General features: G+C 38.7%; 1 protein-coding gene across 1 annotated transcript in view; it reads left to right on the top strand.

Annotated features, from left to right (window-relative positions):
* Positions 1–19,581, top strand: part of GABRA3 (gamma-aminobutyric acid type A receptor subunit alpha3) — a 366,533-nt gene that overhangs the window by 121,840 nt on the left and 225,112 nt on the right. The window contains exon 3 of the mRNA XM_004000982.6: positions 18,138–18,259. Coding sequence (XP_004001031.3) covers positions 18,138–18,259 — 122 coding nt within the window. The remainder of the gene's footprint in view (positions 1–18,137; positions 18,260–19,581) is intronic.

The raw sequence follows: 19,581 nt of genomic DNA, 5'->3' as shown, positions 1-19,581 counted from the left end.
TTTTTATTGTATTATTTTTTTTTGAGTTCATGGATTTAGAAACTTTTTAAAATATAATTTATTGTCAAATCGGTTTCTATACAACACCCAGTGCTCATCCCAAGTGCCGTCCTCAATGCCAATCACCCACTTTCCCCACTCCTCCACCCCCATCAACACTCAGTTTGTTCTCAGTATCCAAGAGTCTCTTATGGTATGCCTCCTTCCCTCTCTGTAACTTTTTTCCCCCCTTCTCCTCCCCCATGGTCTTCTGTTAAGTTTCTCAAGATCCACATATGAGTGAAAACATATGGTATCTGTCTTTCTCTGCCTGACTTATTTCACTTAGCATAATACTCTCCAGTTCCATCCACATTGCTACAAATGGCCATATTTCATTCTTTCTCATTGTCAAGTAGTATTCCATTGTATATATCAACCACGTCTTCTTTATCCATTTGTCAGTTGATGGACATTTGGGCTCTTTCCATAATTTGGCTATTGTTGAAAGTGCTGCTATAAACATTGGGGTACAAGTGCCCCTATGCATCAGCACTCCTGTATCCCTTGGGTAGATTCCTAGCAGTGCTATTGCTGGGTCATAGGGTAGTTATATTTTTAACTTTTTGAAGAACCTCCACATTGTTTTCCAGAGTGGCTGCACTAGTTTGTATTCCCACCAACAGTGCAAGAGGGTTCCCGTTACTCCACATCCTCACCAGCATCTATAGTCTCTTGATTTGTTCATTTTAGCCCCTGACCAGCATGAGATAGTATCTCCGTGTGGTTTCGATTAGTATTTCCCTGATGATGAGTGACATCGAGCATTGTTTCATGTGTCTGTTGGCCATCCGGATGTCTTCTTTGGAAAAGTGTCTATTCATGTCTTCTGCCCATTTCTTCACTGGATTATTTATTTTCAGGTATGGAGTTTGGTGAGTTCTTTATAGATTTTGGATACTAGCATTTTATACAATATGTCATTTGCAAATATCTCTTCCCATTCTGTTGGTTGCCTTTTAGTTTTGTTGATTGTTTCCTTTGCAGTGCAGAAGATTTTTATCTTCATGAGGTCCCAATAGTTCATTTTTGCTTTTAATTCCCTTGCCTTTGGAGATGGGTCAAGTAAGAAATTGCCACAGCTGAGGTCAAAGAGGTTGTTGCCTGCTTTCTCCTCTAGGGTTTTGATCGTTTCAGTCTCACATCCAGGTCCTTCATTCATTTTGAGTTAATTTTTGTGAATGGCATAAGAAAGTGGTCTAGTTTCATTCTTCTGCATGTTGCTGTCCACTTCTCCCAGCACCATCTGTTAAAGAGACTGTCTTTTTTCCATTGGATGCTCTTTCCTGCTTTGTCAAAAATTAGCTGGCCATAGTTTTGTGGGTCCAACTTCTGGGTTCTCTATTCTATTCCATTGGTCCATGTGTCTGTTTTTGTGCCAATACCATACTGTCTTGATGATTACAGCTTTGTAGTAGAGGATAAAGTCAGGGATTGTGATGCTTCCCTCTTTGGTTTTCTTCTTCAAGATTACTTTGGCTATTCAGGGTCTTTTGTGGTTCCATACAAATTTTAGGATTGCTTGTTATAGATTTGAGAAGAATGCTGGTACAATTTTGATTGGGATTGCATTGAATGTGTAGATTGCTTTGGGTAGTATTGACATTTTAACAATGTTTATTCTTCCAATCCATGAGCATGGAATGTTTTCCCATTTTTTTTGTGTCTTCAATTTCCTTCATAAGTTTTCTATAGTTTTCAGCATACAGATTTTTACTCCTTTGGTTAGGTTCATTCCTAGGTATTTATGGTTCTTGGTGCAATTGTGAATGGGATCCGTTTCTTTATTCCTCTTTCTGTTGCTCCATTATTGGTGTATGAAAATGCAGCTGATATCTTTACATTGATTTTGTACCCTGCAAGTTTGCTGAATTATGTGTCAGTTCTAGCAGACTTGGTGGAGTCTGTTGGGTTTTCCATGTAGAGTATTATGTCATCTGTGAAAGTGAATGTTTGACTTCATCTTTGCCAATTTTAATGCCCTTGATTTCATTTTGTTGTCTGATTGCTGATGCTAGAACTTCCAACACTATGTTAAACAACAGTGGTGAGTGTGGACATCCCTGTCATGGTCCTGATCTCAGGAGGAAAGCTCTCAGTTTTTCCCCATTGAGGATGCTTTAGCTGTGGACTTTTCATAAATGGATTTTATGATGTTTAAGTATGTTCCTTCTATCCCGACTTTCTTGAGGGTTATTATTAAGAAAGTGTACTGTATTTTATCAAATTCTTTTTTGCATCTATTGACAGGATCACGTGGTTCTTTTCTTTTATAAATGTGATGTATCACATTGATTGATTTGCAAATGTTGAACCAGCCCTGCACCCCGGAATGAATCCCACTTGATCATGGTGAATAATTCTTTTTATATGCTGTTGAATTTGATTTGCTAGTATCTTGTTGAGAAGTTTTGCATCCATATTCATCAGGGATATTGGCCTGTAGTTCTCTTTTTTGCTGGATCTCTGTCTGGTTTGGGAATCAAAGTAATGCTGGCTCATAGAATGAATCTGGAAGTTTTCCTTCTCTTTCTATTTTTTGGAACAGCTTGAGAAGGATAGGCATTTTCTGTGCTTTAACTGTCCGGTAGAATTCCCCAGAGAAGCCATCTGGTCCTGGATGCTTATTTGTTGGGAGATTTTTGATAACTGATTCAACTTCTTTGCTGGTTATGGGTCTGTTCAAGTTTTCTTTTTCTTCCCGTTTGGGTTTTAGAAGTGTGTGGGTACTTAGGAATTTGTCCATTTCTTCCAGATTGTCCAACTTGTTGGCATATAATTTTTCATAGTATTCCCTGATAATTTCTTGTATTTCTGAGGGATTGGTTGTAATAATTCCATTTTCATTCATGATTTTACCTATTTGGGCCATCTCCCTTTTCTTTTTGAGAAGCCTGGCTAGAGGTTTATCAATTTTGTTTATTTTTTCAAAGAACCAACATTGGTTTCATTGATCTGCTCTACAGTTTTTTTACATTCTATATTGTTTATTTCTGCTCTGATCTTTATTATTTCTCTTCTGCTGGGTTTGGGGTGTCTTTGCTGCTCTGCTTCTATTTCCTTTAGGTGTGCTGTTAGATTCTGTATTTGGGATTTTTCTTGTTTCTTGAGATAGGCCTGGATTGCAATGTATTTTCCTCTTAGGAATGCCTTTGCTGCATCCCAAAGCGTTTGGATTGTTGTATTTTCATTTTCATTTGTTTCATGTATTTTTAAATTTCTTCTCTAATTGCCTGGTTGACCCATTCATTCTTTAGTAGGATTCTCTTTAACCTCCATGCATTTGGAGGATTACCAGACTTTTTCCTGTGATTGATTTCAAGTTTCATAGCATTGTGATCTTAAAGTATGCATGGTATGATCTCAATTCTTTTATAGTTATTGAGGGCTGTTTTGTGACCCAGTATGTGATCTATCTTCGAGAATATTCCATGTGCACTTGAGAAGAAAGTATATTTTGCTGCTTTGGGATGTAGAGTTCTAAATATATCTGTCAAGTCACCTGGTCCAATGTATCATTCAGGGCCATTGTTTCTTCACTGATTCTCTGTCTAAATGATCTGTCCATTGTTGTAAGTGGAGCATTAAAGTTCCTTGCAATTACCACATTCTTATCAATAAGATTGCTTATGTTTGTGATTATTTTTTTATGTATTTCAGTGCTCCCAAATTCAGTGAATAGACATTTATAATTGTTTGCTCTTCCTAATGGATAGACCCTCAATTATTATATAATGTCCTTCTTCATTTCTTGTTGCAGCCTTTAATTTAAAGTCTGGTTTATCTTATATATGTATGGCTACTCCAGCTTTCTTTTGACTTCCAGTAGCATGATAGATGGTTGTCCATTCCCTCACTTTCAATCTGAAGGTGTTCTCAGGTCTAAAATGAGTCTCCTGTAGACAGAAAATATATGGGTCTTGTTTCTTTTTTTATGCATTTTGATACCCTATGTCTTTTGGTTGAAGCATTTAGTCCATTTTCATTCAGTTTTGTTGTTTAAAGATATAGGTTTAGAGTCATTTTGTTATCTGTAGGGTTCATGCTTATTATGATGTCTCTGGTACTTTGTGATACTTGCAACATGTCACTTACAAGACTCCCTTAGGATCTCTTGTGGGGCTGGTTTAGTGGTGATGAATTCCTTCAGTTTTTGTTGGTTTGGGAAAACCTTTATTTCTTCTTCTATTCTGAATGACAGGCTTGCTGAATAAAGGAGTCTTGGCTGCATATTTTTCCTGTTCATCATATTGAAGATTTCCTGCCATTCCTTTCTGGCCTGCCAGGTTTCAGTAGATAGGTCTGCTACCACCCTTATGTGTCTACCTTTGTATGTTACAGTCCATTTATCCCTAGCTTCTTTCAGAATTTTATCTTTCCTTGTATTTTGCCAGTTTCACTATGATATATTGTGCAGAAGATCTATTTAAGTTACATCTGAAGGGAGTTCTCTGTGCCTTTGGAGTTCAATGCCTGTTTCCTTCCCCAGATTGGGAAAGTTCTCAGCTATGATTTGTTCAAGTACAACTTCAGCTGTTTTCTCTCTCTTCTTCTGGAATGCCTATGATATGTGTATTGTTCTGCTTTTGAATCACTTAGTTCTCTAATTCTCTCCTCATAATACTGGATTTTTTCATCTCTCTGTTTCTCAGCTTCCTCTTTTTCCATAATTTTATCTTCTAATTCACCTATTCTCCCCTCTGCCTCTTCAGTCCGTGCTGTGGCTACCTCCATTTTATTTTGCACCTCATTTATAGCATTGCTTAATTCATCATGACTATTTTTTAGTCCCTTGATCTCTGTAGCAATAGATTCTCTGCTATCCTCTATGCTTTTTGAAGCCCAGTGATTAATTTTATGATCAGTATTCTAGTTTCTTGTTTAGTTAAGTTGCTTATATTTGTTATGATCAATTCTTTAGCTGTTACCTATTCCTGGAATTTCTTTTGAGGGAATTCTTCCTTTTCATCATTTGGCTAATTTCCTGTTCCTTGTGAGTTTTAAAATCTTGTTATGTGCTCTGCACCTGCGAGCACTGCTATATTAAAGAGGAAGTGTTTTTTTTTTTTTTGAGAATGTTACTTGCTCTTTGTTGTGACTTTGGTTATTTTATTTCCCTACTCATAGTGATGTTTTGGACCCTCCACCATGTGTGCTTTGATTTGTTCCTTGAAGTAGTCCTGGAATTGAAAACAAACAGACAACCAGGAAACAAAAACATGCAAACACACAAACAAATAAAAGAAAACAAGCAAACAAACAAAAACAACAAAATGAAAAACAATCCAAAAACAAAAAACCAGAAACAACAGCATAAGTAAAGAACAGGGTGGAGGTGGTGCTGAGGCAAGAGCACATACAAAGAGAGAAATGACAGTGGCAGGGGCGGGGGGGGGGGGAGAAAAAAATAAGCATTGACCAGGCAAAGAGACTAAAAGGCTTAATCCAGAGAGAGAAAGGAAAATAGGGAAGGAGGCAGGGAAAAAGAAACGAAGATAAAGTTACCCAGACAGAGAAACTTTATGGCTTGATTATTCCAGACAGAGAGAAAGGAATGTAAAGAAGGAGGTGTAGAACATGTACCAAGAGAATGGATTAAATATCTGTTTAAACAAAGCAATCACCAGAGTAACCAGCCTAGAGGAGGGAAGAGATAAGGAGAAGAAATGGGGGGGGCGGCGGATATATCTATATATCAAGAATTGTCCTAGAATTAATCCAAGGTGTAAAGCAGCTCTGATCTGGAGGAGGGATTCCTCTGGTTCCACAGCGACTATCCCACTCCAGCAGATACCCAGTTACCCAGCATGGAGGGGTGTGGTTTGTTGTAGGCTGGCCCTGCCTCCACTGTGGGCCAATGGACCAATCCCTGAGGCTCTGTTTTGGTGGGGAGAAAAATGGCAACCCCCTCATCCTCTTCTCCATAACCCAGTGTCCCAAATCACTCCTTTGGAGCCATCCTCACTGTACCCTGGATGCACCGAGGAGGCTATCTGTCTCACTCTGCCGACTCCTTTGCCCCAGGGCTTGGTTGGGATTTAAACTCCCGCTCCGTGTACCCTGGTACTGGGGAAGCACCTCCTGATATGTGGTCCTGGCTGGTTTTGTCCTGTTCTGCAGCACTGCAGGGGAAGGGACCAGTTTCTCCTGCTGCGGACTGTGCCCCTGATCTACTACTAAACCCAGAGGTGTCTCCCCTCCTCCCCAGGTGAACGAACAGGGTAGCTGGCCCCAGTCCCAAGATGGGATCACAGTTATAGATCCTGTAACCTGCAGTTAGAGATGGGATGGCTCTCTGTCCCGGTTAGAGGTATTTTCTCTCATCTAGACACACTCCTACACTTCCCCAGCCGCTCTTTCTCTTCCCTTTGTCTCTCCACAGAAGGGGATCCCTCCCCTCTGTGCCTACATGGCCCTTTTTATCTCCCCCAGTGCACAATAACCCACCTATGGCCCCTCAGGTTGTTCTGGTTTCTCCCTGGTAGCCTCAGTCTCTTTTCCTCTATTTTTTGTTATTTTAATTCCAGTATCATTAGCATACAGTGTTATATTAGTTTCAGGTGTAGAATATAGTAATTTATCAATTTTTTACACTACTCAGTGCTCATCATAAGTGTACCCTTTGATCCCTATCACCTATTTCACCCATCCGCCACCCATCTCCCCCGTGGTAACAATTAGTTTTCTATAGTTAAGAATCTGTTTCTTGGTTTGTCTCTCTTTTTCCTTTGTTCATTTGTTTCTTATTCTACATATGTGTGAAATCATATGGTATTTGTCTTTCTCTAACTGGCTTATTTTGCTTAGCATTATAATATCTAGCTCCATCCATTTTGTTGCAAGTGGCAAGATTTTATTCCCTTTTATGCAGACACACATGTACATATGTACATACATACCACTTCTTTTTTTTTAAAAAAATTAATGTTTATTCATTTTTGAGAGACAGAAACAGAGCATGAGTGGGGGAGGGGCAGAGAGACAGAGGGAGACACAGATTCTGAAGCAGGCTCCAGGCTCTAAGCTGTCAGCACGGAGACTGACTCAGGGCTCGAATCCATGAACTGTGAGATCATGACCTGAGCCTAAGTTCATCACTTAACCTACTGAGCCACCCAGGTGCCCCTTTTTAAAAAAAAGAAAAAAGAAAAATTGTTTTTACCACTTTTTTTTGATATACTACATTTTGTTTATTTGTTCATCAGTTGATGGACATTTGGGCTGTTTCCACATTTTGGCTATTATGAATAATGATGCTAGAGGGAGGTGGGTGGGAGGATGGGCTAAATGAGCCCATTAAGAGTGGGATTTAAGGAGTGCACTAGTTGAGATGAGCACTGGGTGTTAAATGTAAGAGATGAATCACTGAGTTCTACTGCTGAAAGCAATACTACACTGCATGTTAACAAACTTGAATTTAGAGAACTTGGGGAAGATGGCAGCGTAGGGGGACTCTGAGCTCATCACGTCCTGCAGATCACTTAGATTCCACCCACACCTGCCTAAATAACCCAAAAAATTGCCAGAAGACTAGTAGAACGGATTCTCCAAAGCCAAGCGTAGACAAGAGGTCCACGGAAGAGGGTAGGAAGGGCAGAGAGGTGGTGCACACTACACGGACTGGCGGGAGGGAGCCGGGGCAGAGGGGCAGCCCGCTGGCAAAGCAGAGCCCCTGAATCTGGCTTGCAAAAGCAGAGGGGCTGGATGGAGTGTGTTCGGACAGCAAGCAGGACTTAACATTTGGAAGGTTATAAGTTAACATCTCTGCTCAGAGAGCGGGAGGGCTGGAGGACAACGGGAGGGAGAGTTGTTGAGCCCTGGACAACAGAGCGCAGCTTGGCGGAGAACAAAGGCGCTCGCCAGCTCCATCTCCCTCGCCCATCCTCCAGCCAAAATCCCAAAGGGAACCAGTTCCTGCCAGGGAACTTGCTTGCACCGCACAAACACCCAACGCTGTGCTTCTGCGGATCCATCCCTCTGGTGGGTCTGACTCCCTCTCGGTGCTGCAGAGCCTCTCCCGAAGTGGACTTCCGAAGGAAAAGTGAGCTAAGCCTGCCCCCCCCCCCACCCCTGTGCACCTTGCCGATCCACCCCAGCTAATACGCCAGATCCCCAGCACCACAAGCCTGGCAGTGTGCAAGTAGCCTAGACAGGCCATGCCACCCCACAGTGAATCCCGCCCCTAGGAGAGGGGAAGAGAAGGTACACACCAGTCTGACTGTGGCCCCAGCGGTAGGTTGGGGGCAGACATCAGATCTGACTGCAACCCCGCCCACCAACGCAAGTTATTCAAGACAGCACAGGGGAAGTGCCCCGCAGTTCCGCACCACTCCAGGGACTATCCAAAATGATGAAATGGAAGAATTCCCCTCAAAAAAACCTCTAGGAAATAACGACAGCTAACAAATTGATCAAAAACTAAGCATTATAACAGAACAAGATTTTAAAATAATAGTCATAAAATTAATCCCTGGGCTTGAAAACAGTATAAAGGACGGCAGAGAATCTATTGCTACAGAGATCAAGGGACTAAGGAACAGCCAGGAGGAGCTAAAAATGCCATTAATGAGCTGCAAAATAAAATGGAGATGACCACATCGGATTGAAGAGGCAGAGGAGAGAATAGGTGAACTAGAAGATAAAATTATGGAAAAAGAAGAAGCTGAGAACAAGATAAAAAAATCCAGGAGTATGAGGGGAAAATGAGAGAACTAAGAGATGCACTAAAGAGAAATAATCTATGCATAATTGGTATTCCAGAGGAGGAAGAGAGAGGGAAATGTGCGAAGGTGTACTTGAAGAAATCATAGCTGAGAACTTCCCTCATCTGGGGAAGGAAAAAGGCATTGAAATCCAAGAGGCACAGAGAACTCCCTTCATATGTAACTTGAATCGATCTTCTGCATGACATATCATAGTGAAATTGGCAAAATACAAAGATAAAGAGAAAATTCTGAAAGCAGCTAGGGATAAATGTGCTCTAACATATAAAGGGAGACCTATAGGACTCATGACCGATCTCTCTACTGAAACTTGGCAAGCCAGAAAGGAATGGCAAGAAATCTGCAATGTGATGAACAGAAAAAATATGCAGCTGAGAATCCTCTATCCAGCAAGTCTGTCATTTAGGATAGAAGGAGAGATAAAGGTCTTCCCAAACAAACAAAAACTGAAGGAATTTGTCACCACTAAACCAGCCCTACAAGAGATCCTAAGGGGGATCCTGTGAGACAAAGTACCAGAGACATTGCTACAAGAATGAAACCTACAGATATCACAATGACTCTAAACCCATATCTCTATAATAACACTGAATGTCAATGGACTAAATGTGCCAACCAAAAGACATAGGGTATCAGAATGGATAAAAACACAAGACCCATCTATTTGCTGTCTACAAGAGACTCATTTTAGACCTGAGGACACCTTCAGATTCACAGTGAGGGGATGGAGAACTATGTATCATGCTGCTGGAAGTCAAAAGAAAGCTGGAGTAGCCATACTTATATCAGACAAACTAGACTTTAAATTAAAGGCTGGAACAAGAGATGAAGAAGGGCATTATATAATAATTACAGGGTCTATCCATCAAGAAGAACTAACAATTATAAATGTCTATGCACTGAATACGGGAGCCCCCAAATATGTAAAACAATTACTCACAAACATAAGCAACCTTATTGATAAGAATGTGGTAATTGCAGGGGACTCCCCACTCACAGCAATGGATAGATCATCTAGACACATGGTCAATAAAGAAACAAGGGCCCTGAATGATACATTGGATCAAATGGACTTGACAGATATATTTAGAACTCTGCATCCCAAAGCAACAGAATATACTTTCTTCTCGAGTGCACATGGAACATTCTCCAAGATAGATCATATACTGGGTCACAAAACAGCCCTTCATAAGTATACAAGAATTGAAATTATACCATGCGTACTTTCAGACCACAATGCTATGAAGCATGAAATCAACCACAGGAAAAAAGTCTGGAAAACTTCCAAAAGCATGGAGGTTAAAGAACACCCTACTAAAGAATGAATGGGTCAACCAGGCAATTAGAGAAGAAATCAAAAAATATATGGAAACAAACTAAAATGAAAAGACAACAATCCAAATACTTTGGGATGCAGCGAAGGAAGTCCTGAGAGAAAAATACATTGTAATCCAGGCCTATCTCAAGAAACAAGAAAAATCCCAAATACAAAATCTAACAGCACGCCTAAAGGAAATAGAAGCAGAGCAGCAAAGACATCCCAAACCCAGCAGAAGAAGAGAAATAATAAAGATCAGAGCAGAAATAAACAGTATAGTATCTAAAAAAAAACTGTAGAGCAGATCAATGAAACCAAGAGTTCGTTTTTTTTTTTTAATTTTTTTTTTCAACGTTTATTTATTTTTGGGACAGAGAGAGACAGAGCATGAACGGGGGAGGGGCAGAGAGAGAGGGAGACACAGAATCGGAAACAGGCTCCAGGCTCCGAGCCATCAGCCCAGAGCCCGACGCGGCACTCGAACTCACGGACCGCGAGATCGTGACCTGGCTGAAGTCAGACGCTTAACCGACTGCGCCACCCAGGCGCCCCAAGAGTTCGTTTTTTGAAAAAATAAACAAAATTCATAAATCTCTAGCCAGGCTTCTCAAAAAGAAAAAGGAGATGACCCAAGTAGATAAAATCAGTAATGAAAATGGAACTATTACAACCAATCCCTCAGAAATACAAGCAATTATCAGGGAATACTATGAAAAATTATATGCCAACAAATTGGACAACCTGGAAGAAATGGACAAATTCCTAAACACCCACACTCTTCCAAAACTCAATCAGGAGGAAACAGAAAGCTTGAACAGACCCATTACCAGCGAAGAAATTGAATCAGTTATCAAAATCTCCCAACAAATATGCATCCAGGACCAGATGGCTTCCCTGGGGAATTCTACCAGACATTTAAAGCAGAGATAATACCTATCCTTCTCAAGCTATTACAAAAAATATAAAGGGAAGGAAAACTTCCAGATTCATTCTATGAAGCCAGTATTACTTTGATTCCTAAATCAGACAGAGACCCAGTAAAAAAAGAGAACTACAGGCCAATATCCCTGATGAATATGGATGCAAAAATTCTCAATAAGATACTAGCAAATCAAATTCAACAGCATATAAAAAGAATTATTCACCATGATCAAGTGGGATTCATTCCGGGGTGCAGGGCTGGTTCAACATTTGCAAATCAATAAACGTGATACATCACATTAATAAAAGAAAAGTTAAGAACCATATGACCCTGTCAATCGATGCAGAAAAAGCATTTGACAAAATTCAGCATGTTTTCTTAATAAAAACCCCCATGAAAGTCGGGATAGAAGGAATATACATAAACATCATAAAATCCATTTATGAAAAGCCCACAGCTAATATCATCCTCAATGGGGAAAAAACTGAGAGCTTTCCCCCTGAGATCAGGAACACGACAGCGATGTCCACTCTCACAGCTGTTGTTTAACATAGGGTTGGAAGTTCTAGCATCAGCAATTAGACAAGAAAAGGAAATCAAAGGCATCAAAATTGGCAAAGATGAAGTTAAGCTTTCACTTTTTGCAGATGACATGATATCATACATGGAAAATCCGATAGACTCCATCAAAAGTCTGCTATAACTAATACATGAATTCAGCAAAGTTGGAGGATACAAAATCAATGTACAGAAATCAGTTGCATTGTTATACACTAATAATTAAGCAACAGAAAGACAAATAAAGAAACTGATCCCATTCACAATTGCACCAAGAAGCATACAATACCTAGGAATAAATCTAACCAAATATGTACAAGATTTGTATGCTGAAAACTATAGAAAGCTTATGAGGGAAATTGAAGAAGATATAAAGAAATGGAAAAACATTCCATGCTCATGGGTTGGAAGAATAAATATTGTTAAAATGTCAATACTACCCAAAGCTATCTACATATTCAATGAAATCCCAATCAAAATTGCTCCAGCATTCTTCTGAAAGCTAGAACAAGCAGTCCTAAAATTCATATAGAACCACAGAAGGCCCCGAATAGCCAAAGTAATTTTGAAGAAGACCAAAGCAGGAGGCATCACAATCCCAGACTTTAGCCTCTACTACAAAGCTGTAATCATCAAGACAGCATGGTATTGGCACCAAAACAGACACATGGACCAATGGAATAGAATAAAATCCCCAGAACTAGACCCCCACAGTAGGGCCAACTAATCTTTGACAAAGCAGGAAAGAATATCCAATGGAAAAAAGACAGCCTCTTTAACAAATGATGCTGGGAAAACTGGATAGCAACTTGCAGAAGAATGAAACTAGACCACTTTCTTACACCATTCATAAAAATAAACTCAAAATGGATAAAGTACTTGAATGTGAGACAGGAAACCATCAAAACCCTAGAGGAGAAAGCAGGAAAAGACCTCTCTGACCTCAGCCACAGCAATTTCTTATTTGACACATCCCCAAAGGCAATGGAATTAAAAGCAAAAATGAACTATTGTGACCTCATGAAGATAAAAATCTGGACAGCGAAGGAAACAGTCAACACAACTAAAAGGCAACCAACGGAATGGGAAAAGATATTTGCAAACGACATATCGGACCAAGGGGTAGTATCCAAAATCTATAAAGAGTTTACCAAACTCCACACCCAAAAAACAAATAATCCAGTGAAGAAATGGGCAGAAAACAAGAATAGACACTTCTCTAAAGAAGACATCCAGATGGCCAACAGTCACATGAAAAGATGCTCAACATCGCTCCTCATCAGGGAAATACAAATCAAAACCACACTCAGATATCACCTCACGCCAGTCAGAGTGGCCAAAGTGAAGAAATCAGGAGACTATAGATGCTGGCGAGGATGCGGAGTAACGGGAACCCTCTTGCACTGTTGGTGGGAATGCAAATTGGTGCAGCCACTCTGGAAAACAGTGTGGAGGTTCCTCAAAAAATTAAAAATAGACCTACCCTATGACCCAGCAATAGCACTGCTAGGAATTTACCCAAGGGATACAGGAGTGCTGATGCATAGGGGCACTTGTACCCCAATGTTTGTAGCAGCACTCTCAACAATAGCCAAATTGTGGAAAAAGCCTAAATGTCCATCAACTGATGAATGGATAAAGAAATTGTGGTTTATATACACAATGGAGTACTACGTGGCAGTGAGAAAGAATGAAATATGGCACTTTGTAGCAACATGGATGGAACTGGAGAGTGTGCTGCTAAGTGAAATAAGCCATACAGAGAAAGACAGATACCATATGTTTTCACTCTTATGTGGATCCTGACAAACTTAACAGAAACCCATGGGGGAGGGGAAGGAAAAAAAAAAGAAAAAAAAAGAGGTTAGGGTTGGAGAGAGAGCCAAAGCATAAGAGACTCTTAAAAACTGAGAACAAACTGAGGGTTGATGGGGGGTGGGAGGGAGGGAAGGGTAGGTGATGGGCATTGAAGAGGGCATCTTTTGGGATGAGCACTGGGTGTTGTATGGAAACTAATTTGAAAATAAATTTAATATAATAAAAAATTTAAAAAACAAACTTGAATTTAAATACATAAGTTTATTTTAAAAAAGAGGGAAAGTAAGAAGCATTGGCAAATACTTGGAAAAATTGGATCCCTTTTATATAGTTGGTGGGAATGGAAAATGGTGCAGCTACTGTGGAAAACAGTTTGCCACTTCTTCAAAAAGTTAAACATGGCATTTCCATATTACCCAGCAATTTCACTATTAGGTGAATACCAAGAAGAATTGTACACTCATTTTCACAGCATCAATATTCACAATAGCCAAAAGGTAGAAAATGCATAAATATCCTTTAACAGATGAGTGCCTAATAAACAAATTGTGGTATATACATATAATACAATATTATTCAGCCTCAAAAATGAAGTACTGAAATATGCTATAATGTGGATGAACCTGGAAAACATGTTAAGTGAAAGAAGCAGACACAAAAGACTATATATTGTATGATAACATTTATATGAAATATCTTGAATGGCTAAATCCATAGAAATAGAATGCAGATTGGTGGTTGCCGGGGCTGCAGGACAGAGAGAATAACAAGCATGTGCTTAATGTTTACATGATTTTCTTCTGGGGTGATGAAAATTTTTTAGATTTATGTAGAGGTGATAGTTTCCCAACATTGTGAATATATTGAATGCCACTGAATTGTTCGCTTTAAACTGGTTAATTTTATGTGAATATCACTTCAGTTAAAAAGAAATGTTTTAAAAAGGGTTTAACAGAATAACCCTATGACGTAGCATTTCTACCCATAGATATCTCCCCAAGAGAAATGGAAACCTATGTCCGCACAAAAATGTGTACAAAAAGTGCCTGTATTTCGAAAGTGTCTCATTACATTTTCAGAAGTTCTTGGGGGGGGGGGCAGAGAAAGGAATGAACAACCCTCAATGTATATGGAGCTTTACCATTTGCAAAGTGAATTTTTGTTCATTGTATTATTTACTTATTTCTTCCATAAACTTTCTAAGGTAGGAAATTATTATCCCCATCTTACAAGGAAATATGTTACACAATCAGTTATTGGCAAGGCCAGGACTAAAACTGCTCATTTGATCCTAATCCTATGGACTTACCACTATTCCATGTTTAGAACTAAAAAATTGACTAAATCAACCTTACCTACACATAGTATATTAGTAACATGATTTTAATGTTTAAATGATGGATTATTGATATTAAATCCTACTGGTAATAACAGAGATGAGGCAAAACAGTCATGGGTGCATCAGTTTTATCAACCTAATAAGTATGTGGCTTTGAAGAATTTCTTCCTCTCATCAGTGTCTTAGGTGCTTCATCTGTAAAATGAAAAAAAAAATATGATCTCTAAGGCTCTCCCATAATCCTGATATACCATGATTCTTTGTTGTTCTCCCAAACTTCTTTGGATTGGAACAAACTAGAGCATTTTTAGCTTGTTGCAGTTGAGTTATTGAAGAAGAGAGTTCTGACTTGGGTTCTAGATTAAACCATGTTCCAGTTCCCCATGAAATAATTTAGTACATGTTAGGAGAAAAAAAAATAGCAGTAACCAAGGGCAAAATCATAGAGAAATCTGTTGAAATTTGTATTAGAGTGATATTTAGCATTGATTTTTTTTTACTTAAAAGTTTAAAAATTATTAGTGTAGAATGCTGCTAGCATAATTAACACATTGGCAATGAATGGAAATGCATTGTCATAGAAGTTAGTATTTTAGTAAGAGAGGTGGCATAGTGTATTGGCCTCATATTCAAGAATTCTGGTCCCAAATCTTAGCTTTTCCATTAACATTCAGGGTGGTTAAAAATTATGTTCAGGGGCTTTAGAATTCCCATCTATCAATCCACCTGGAGTAAATAATTTCTGAAGCCCTTTATAGCTCATCTATGACTCTGTGAGAATTCTCCTTTCTATCTGCTTTCAGTAATCCAAGAAATTGTTTTTCATACAATTTATTGACCTATTTCCTAGAAATCAAATTAGGCTAATCACAGCTAAGAGTCCCCACAGTGAAAGTTGAAGGATAATGAGAAAGTGGTGTGCACAAAATCAATTGAGCCTCTCTCTCCACAGCCCATGTAAGACCAATTCAGAATATTGGTGTATTGAGCTGTCACCTGAAGGTTGCCTGTATTTAACTCTTTAGCATATTAATGCCAGTTTGTTAGCTCTGTGCTATAGTTCCCTTATGCCCCCCACCCCCTTCCCAGTAAGGTATTTGTATCACTTCTAGTGCTCTGCCCACTAAACCAGACAATCATCTCTACTTTTCACTGGGTTCCAGTGCCTCTCTGGCCAAAGTTTTCTTTATGGGTTTTGGTTGATGGGTGTGCCAATATATTTGTTACTATTTGCATTTGAATAATGCATTCAAGTGCATACAGTACTATTTCAAAAAAGAGAAAACAAACTTTGAATACTTTCACATATTAAACATTAAGCCTGACAATTTTAATATATTATTTAATGTTAATGCAATCTATCTGTGAAGTTATTTTAATTTGAAATATGAGAAAGCTATTAGAGGTGTTATATGAATTTCCTATGGTCACACTAAAAAATTCAAATACATGTCTCTAGACTTTTTAAGCTTAGGTCTCTTTTTCCTTCCGTGTGTAACTATTTTATCATTTGATTCCCTCAGCAACCCTGTAATCAGGGAAAAGATTGCTCACCTTGTTTTATCTTTATTATGCTCTATCACAGTACCCAAAGTAGAGGCACATAGTTGATTCTCAATAAAGATGTATTGAATAATTAAGTGAATTGAATTAGATTTATGAATTAAGGAAGTTGAGGTCCAAAATGACTTTTACAAAGTTATCTGCTGGAGAATGGCAGTTTAGAGTGAGAACCATTCAATTTTGATGTTTCTATTCTGTAGATTTTTCTCAGGTCTGTTTAAAAATAAAATGAGGGGCGCCTGGGTGGTGCAGTCGGTTAAGCGTCCGACTTCAGCCAGGTCAGGATCTCGCGGTCCGTGAGTTCGAGCCCCGCGTCAGGCTCTGGGCTGATGGCTGGGAGCCTGGAGCCTGTTTCCGATTCTGTGTCTCCCTCTCTCTCTGCCCCTTCCCCGTTCATGCTCTGTCTCTCTCTGTCCCAAAAATAAATAAAAAACATTGAAAAAAAAATTAAAAATAAAATGAACTTTTCTTGCCACTAAGAATATATATTTGTGGGAAGACATACTGACTCTCTCTTATGACTCCTTCTCAACTATTATGTATGTATGTATGTATGTATGTATGTATGTATTATTTATTTATTTATTTATTTATTTATTTATTGAGAGAAAGAACAGAGGAGAGGGGCAGAAGGAGAAAGAGAGAATCTTAAGCAGACTCCATGCCCAATGTAGGGCTCGATCTCACTACTGTGAGATCATGACCTGAGCCAAAACCAAGATTTGGTTGCTTAACTGACTGAGTCACCCGGGTGCCCTTCTTATCGATTTGACTAATTGGATGCTAGGAACAGTTATACCTATTAATGGAAACCTTCTGGGTCCAAGGTAGGAATGATGAAAACAGACTTAAGGAGATACAGTATTGTATCTTGCTTCATTATCTACTTTAATTCATGAATACAGCTGGCAGTAGAATCCAGGATTTCTGACTCCTAGTTTATTAGTTGATTCTACACCATGCTTTTTGATCCTTGGCAACAGCCATCTCTTTAGTTATATCCCCTTTTCTCTTAAACTACCCAGAGAGTTTCATTTTTAGTCCTGTCAAACCACAACAAGACCCTCCTCATAAAGTGAGAGTATCAGTAAACCTGGGCCTGAGTAGGTGGTTGGCAAAGTGCCTAGTGTTTGGAAAGGTTTACAGAAGGCATCCAAACTGGAGAAGCAGGAGGTAGCTGAGGGTCACTAGAAAATCAGAAAACTTGGATTCTAGTCCTATTTCTGCCTTTCAAATTTCAAATTTGTGGGCAAATTTGATGGTCCCCTCTTTGAGCTTATTTCTCCATGTATAAAATGAGCAAAATTAAGGAATCTCTTAAGAGTCCCGGTAGCTTTAACATTTAATGGAGTACAATTGTTTTGTTACCCTATCTCCATAAGGTGGTGGGTAGGTAGAATAAACACACTCCAACAGTCTGATTCTATTATTCTGTGAACTTATGCTTCTCTCAGCCAGAAGTGGGGTAAGTTTTTTGTAACACAATTTTTCTTTTTTAACTTTGAGGACTGTTCGTTCATGCACCAAAATTTGATGTATAACTTTATGCCACCGACTGTTCCCTAGAACATTGTATTAACAATTTCTGCTTGCATTTCTCCACTGTTGAGTTGGGGCTGGAGCACATGTTTGATAAATCTCTTGTCAATGCTGTAGTAAGAGTTCAAGTATAGTGACCACTGTCTGCCTTTTACACAGGTAATCATCATAGCAAGTAGGAAGTGCTGATTTGGTTAAGATACAGGGCTATTTAGTTGGCCCAGTCTATTGATTGAAATTGTTTTAAAGTGTTTACACATGCAAGTGTTTCCTATTAAGAACTATTATTTTCCATCTCTGTTTCTTCCACTGTCGCAGGCTCTCTCCTAAGCACGCCCCAGATATTCCTGATGACAGCACTGACAACATCACTATATTTACCAGAATCTTAGATCGTCTTCTAGATGGCTATGACAACCGGCTGCGACCTGGTCTTGGAGGTCAGTTACTATTTTAAGATCCCTTTCTTGGCTATTGTCATCTAAAAAGAAAGATTCTTAAGGTAACTTCAGCACTCCCTTGACCAATGGGTTTAGTGTAAAGTTAAGTTTCTTCCCTCTGAGCAGTAGAAATTAGTTCTAACCTTTCATTTCAATGGTCAATCTCTCTGGTATGGTTTTGGAAAATTCTGAATTTCACTTAGCTAAATGCATGTAATATACACTAATATTTGACAAAGCCCATTTCTGGTATCAAAAGACCAATCCCTGCCTAAATGGGAGGCTTGGCCCCGGCATATCTGGGAAACATACCTTTGCTCTCAAAACCCTCAGCACATGTCAGCCTGAACTTCCAATGAGGAGCAACCTGCTGCCTAGGTGGGATCTTGGCTGGCCATTAGTTTAGTATCATTAGCCGTATGATCACAATGAGATAAATGCATCAGAGTACATCATGGGCTATACTTAAATGGCAAGTATGCAAATGTATGAGTTTGATTTTTTCCTGAACCATTTGAGAACTAGTTGCAGATATCGTACCCCTTTGTCCCTAAATACTTCAATGTGCTTTTCCTTAGAACAAATAAATTAATTTACAAAATTACAATGCAATTATAAATTCAGAAAATGTAACCTGACATTATACTGTGTTCTGATCTGTAGTTGATATTTAATTTTTGCCACTTGTCCCAAAAGTGTTCTATATAGCATTTTCCATTGATATAGGATTCAATCCAGGATTATGCATAGCATTTATTTTCACATATCTTCAGCCTATAATTTGGTATAATTTACTCAGATTTTCTTTGTCTTTCATGGCATTAGATTTTCCTTATTCATTTTTAGAGGAAATACACAGATTTAATCATATCTCTCTTAGTGCATTTTTCCAAAAGGGATATGATGTCTATTTGGCCCATTATTGGTAATGTTCACTTTGATGTTCACGAAGTTATTCCAGTTTAAAATCACCTTTTTTTAAAGTTTATAATCTATAAGTAATTTGTGAGGAAGTACTTTGAGATTATTATATTCCTAATTCAGGTTGCATGCAATCATTATAGTAACTATTAAATATCCTTACATGAATAATAACTGTTATGGTTGCAAATGGTGATTTTCTAAATGTATTATTCCTCTATATTTATTAGATGGTATTCTATTGTAAGGAAAAAAACCCTTCTCTTTAATTAGGTAACTATTATCATCAATATATGGATTCATATTTTATTCAATGAATTGTAATCCATTAATATTATTCATTTTAATTAGAATTTATGTCCATAATTTTCCATATTTGCCTAGCAGAAGCCTATTCAAGC

Source organism: Felis catus, chromosome X (assembly GCF_018350175.1).
Source record: "Felis catus isolate Fca126 chromosome X, F.catus_Fca126_mat1.0, whole genome shotgun sequence".
NCBI classification, from domain to species: Eukaryota; Metazoa; Chordata; class Mammalia; order Carnivora; family Felidae; genus Felis; species Felis catus.
Note: the sequence above shows the minus strand (reverse complement) of the source record. Positions and strands in the feature narration are given on the sequence as shown.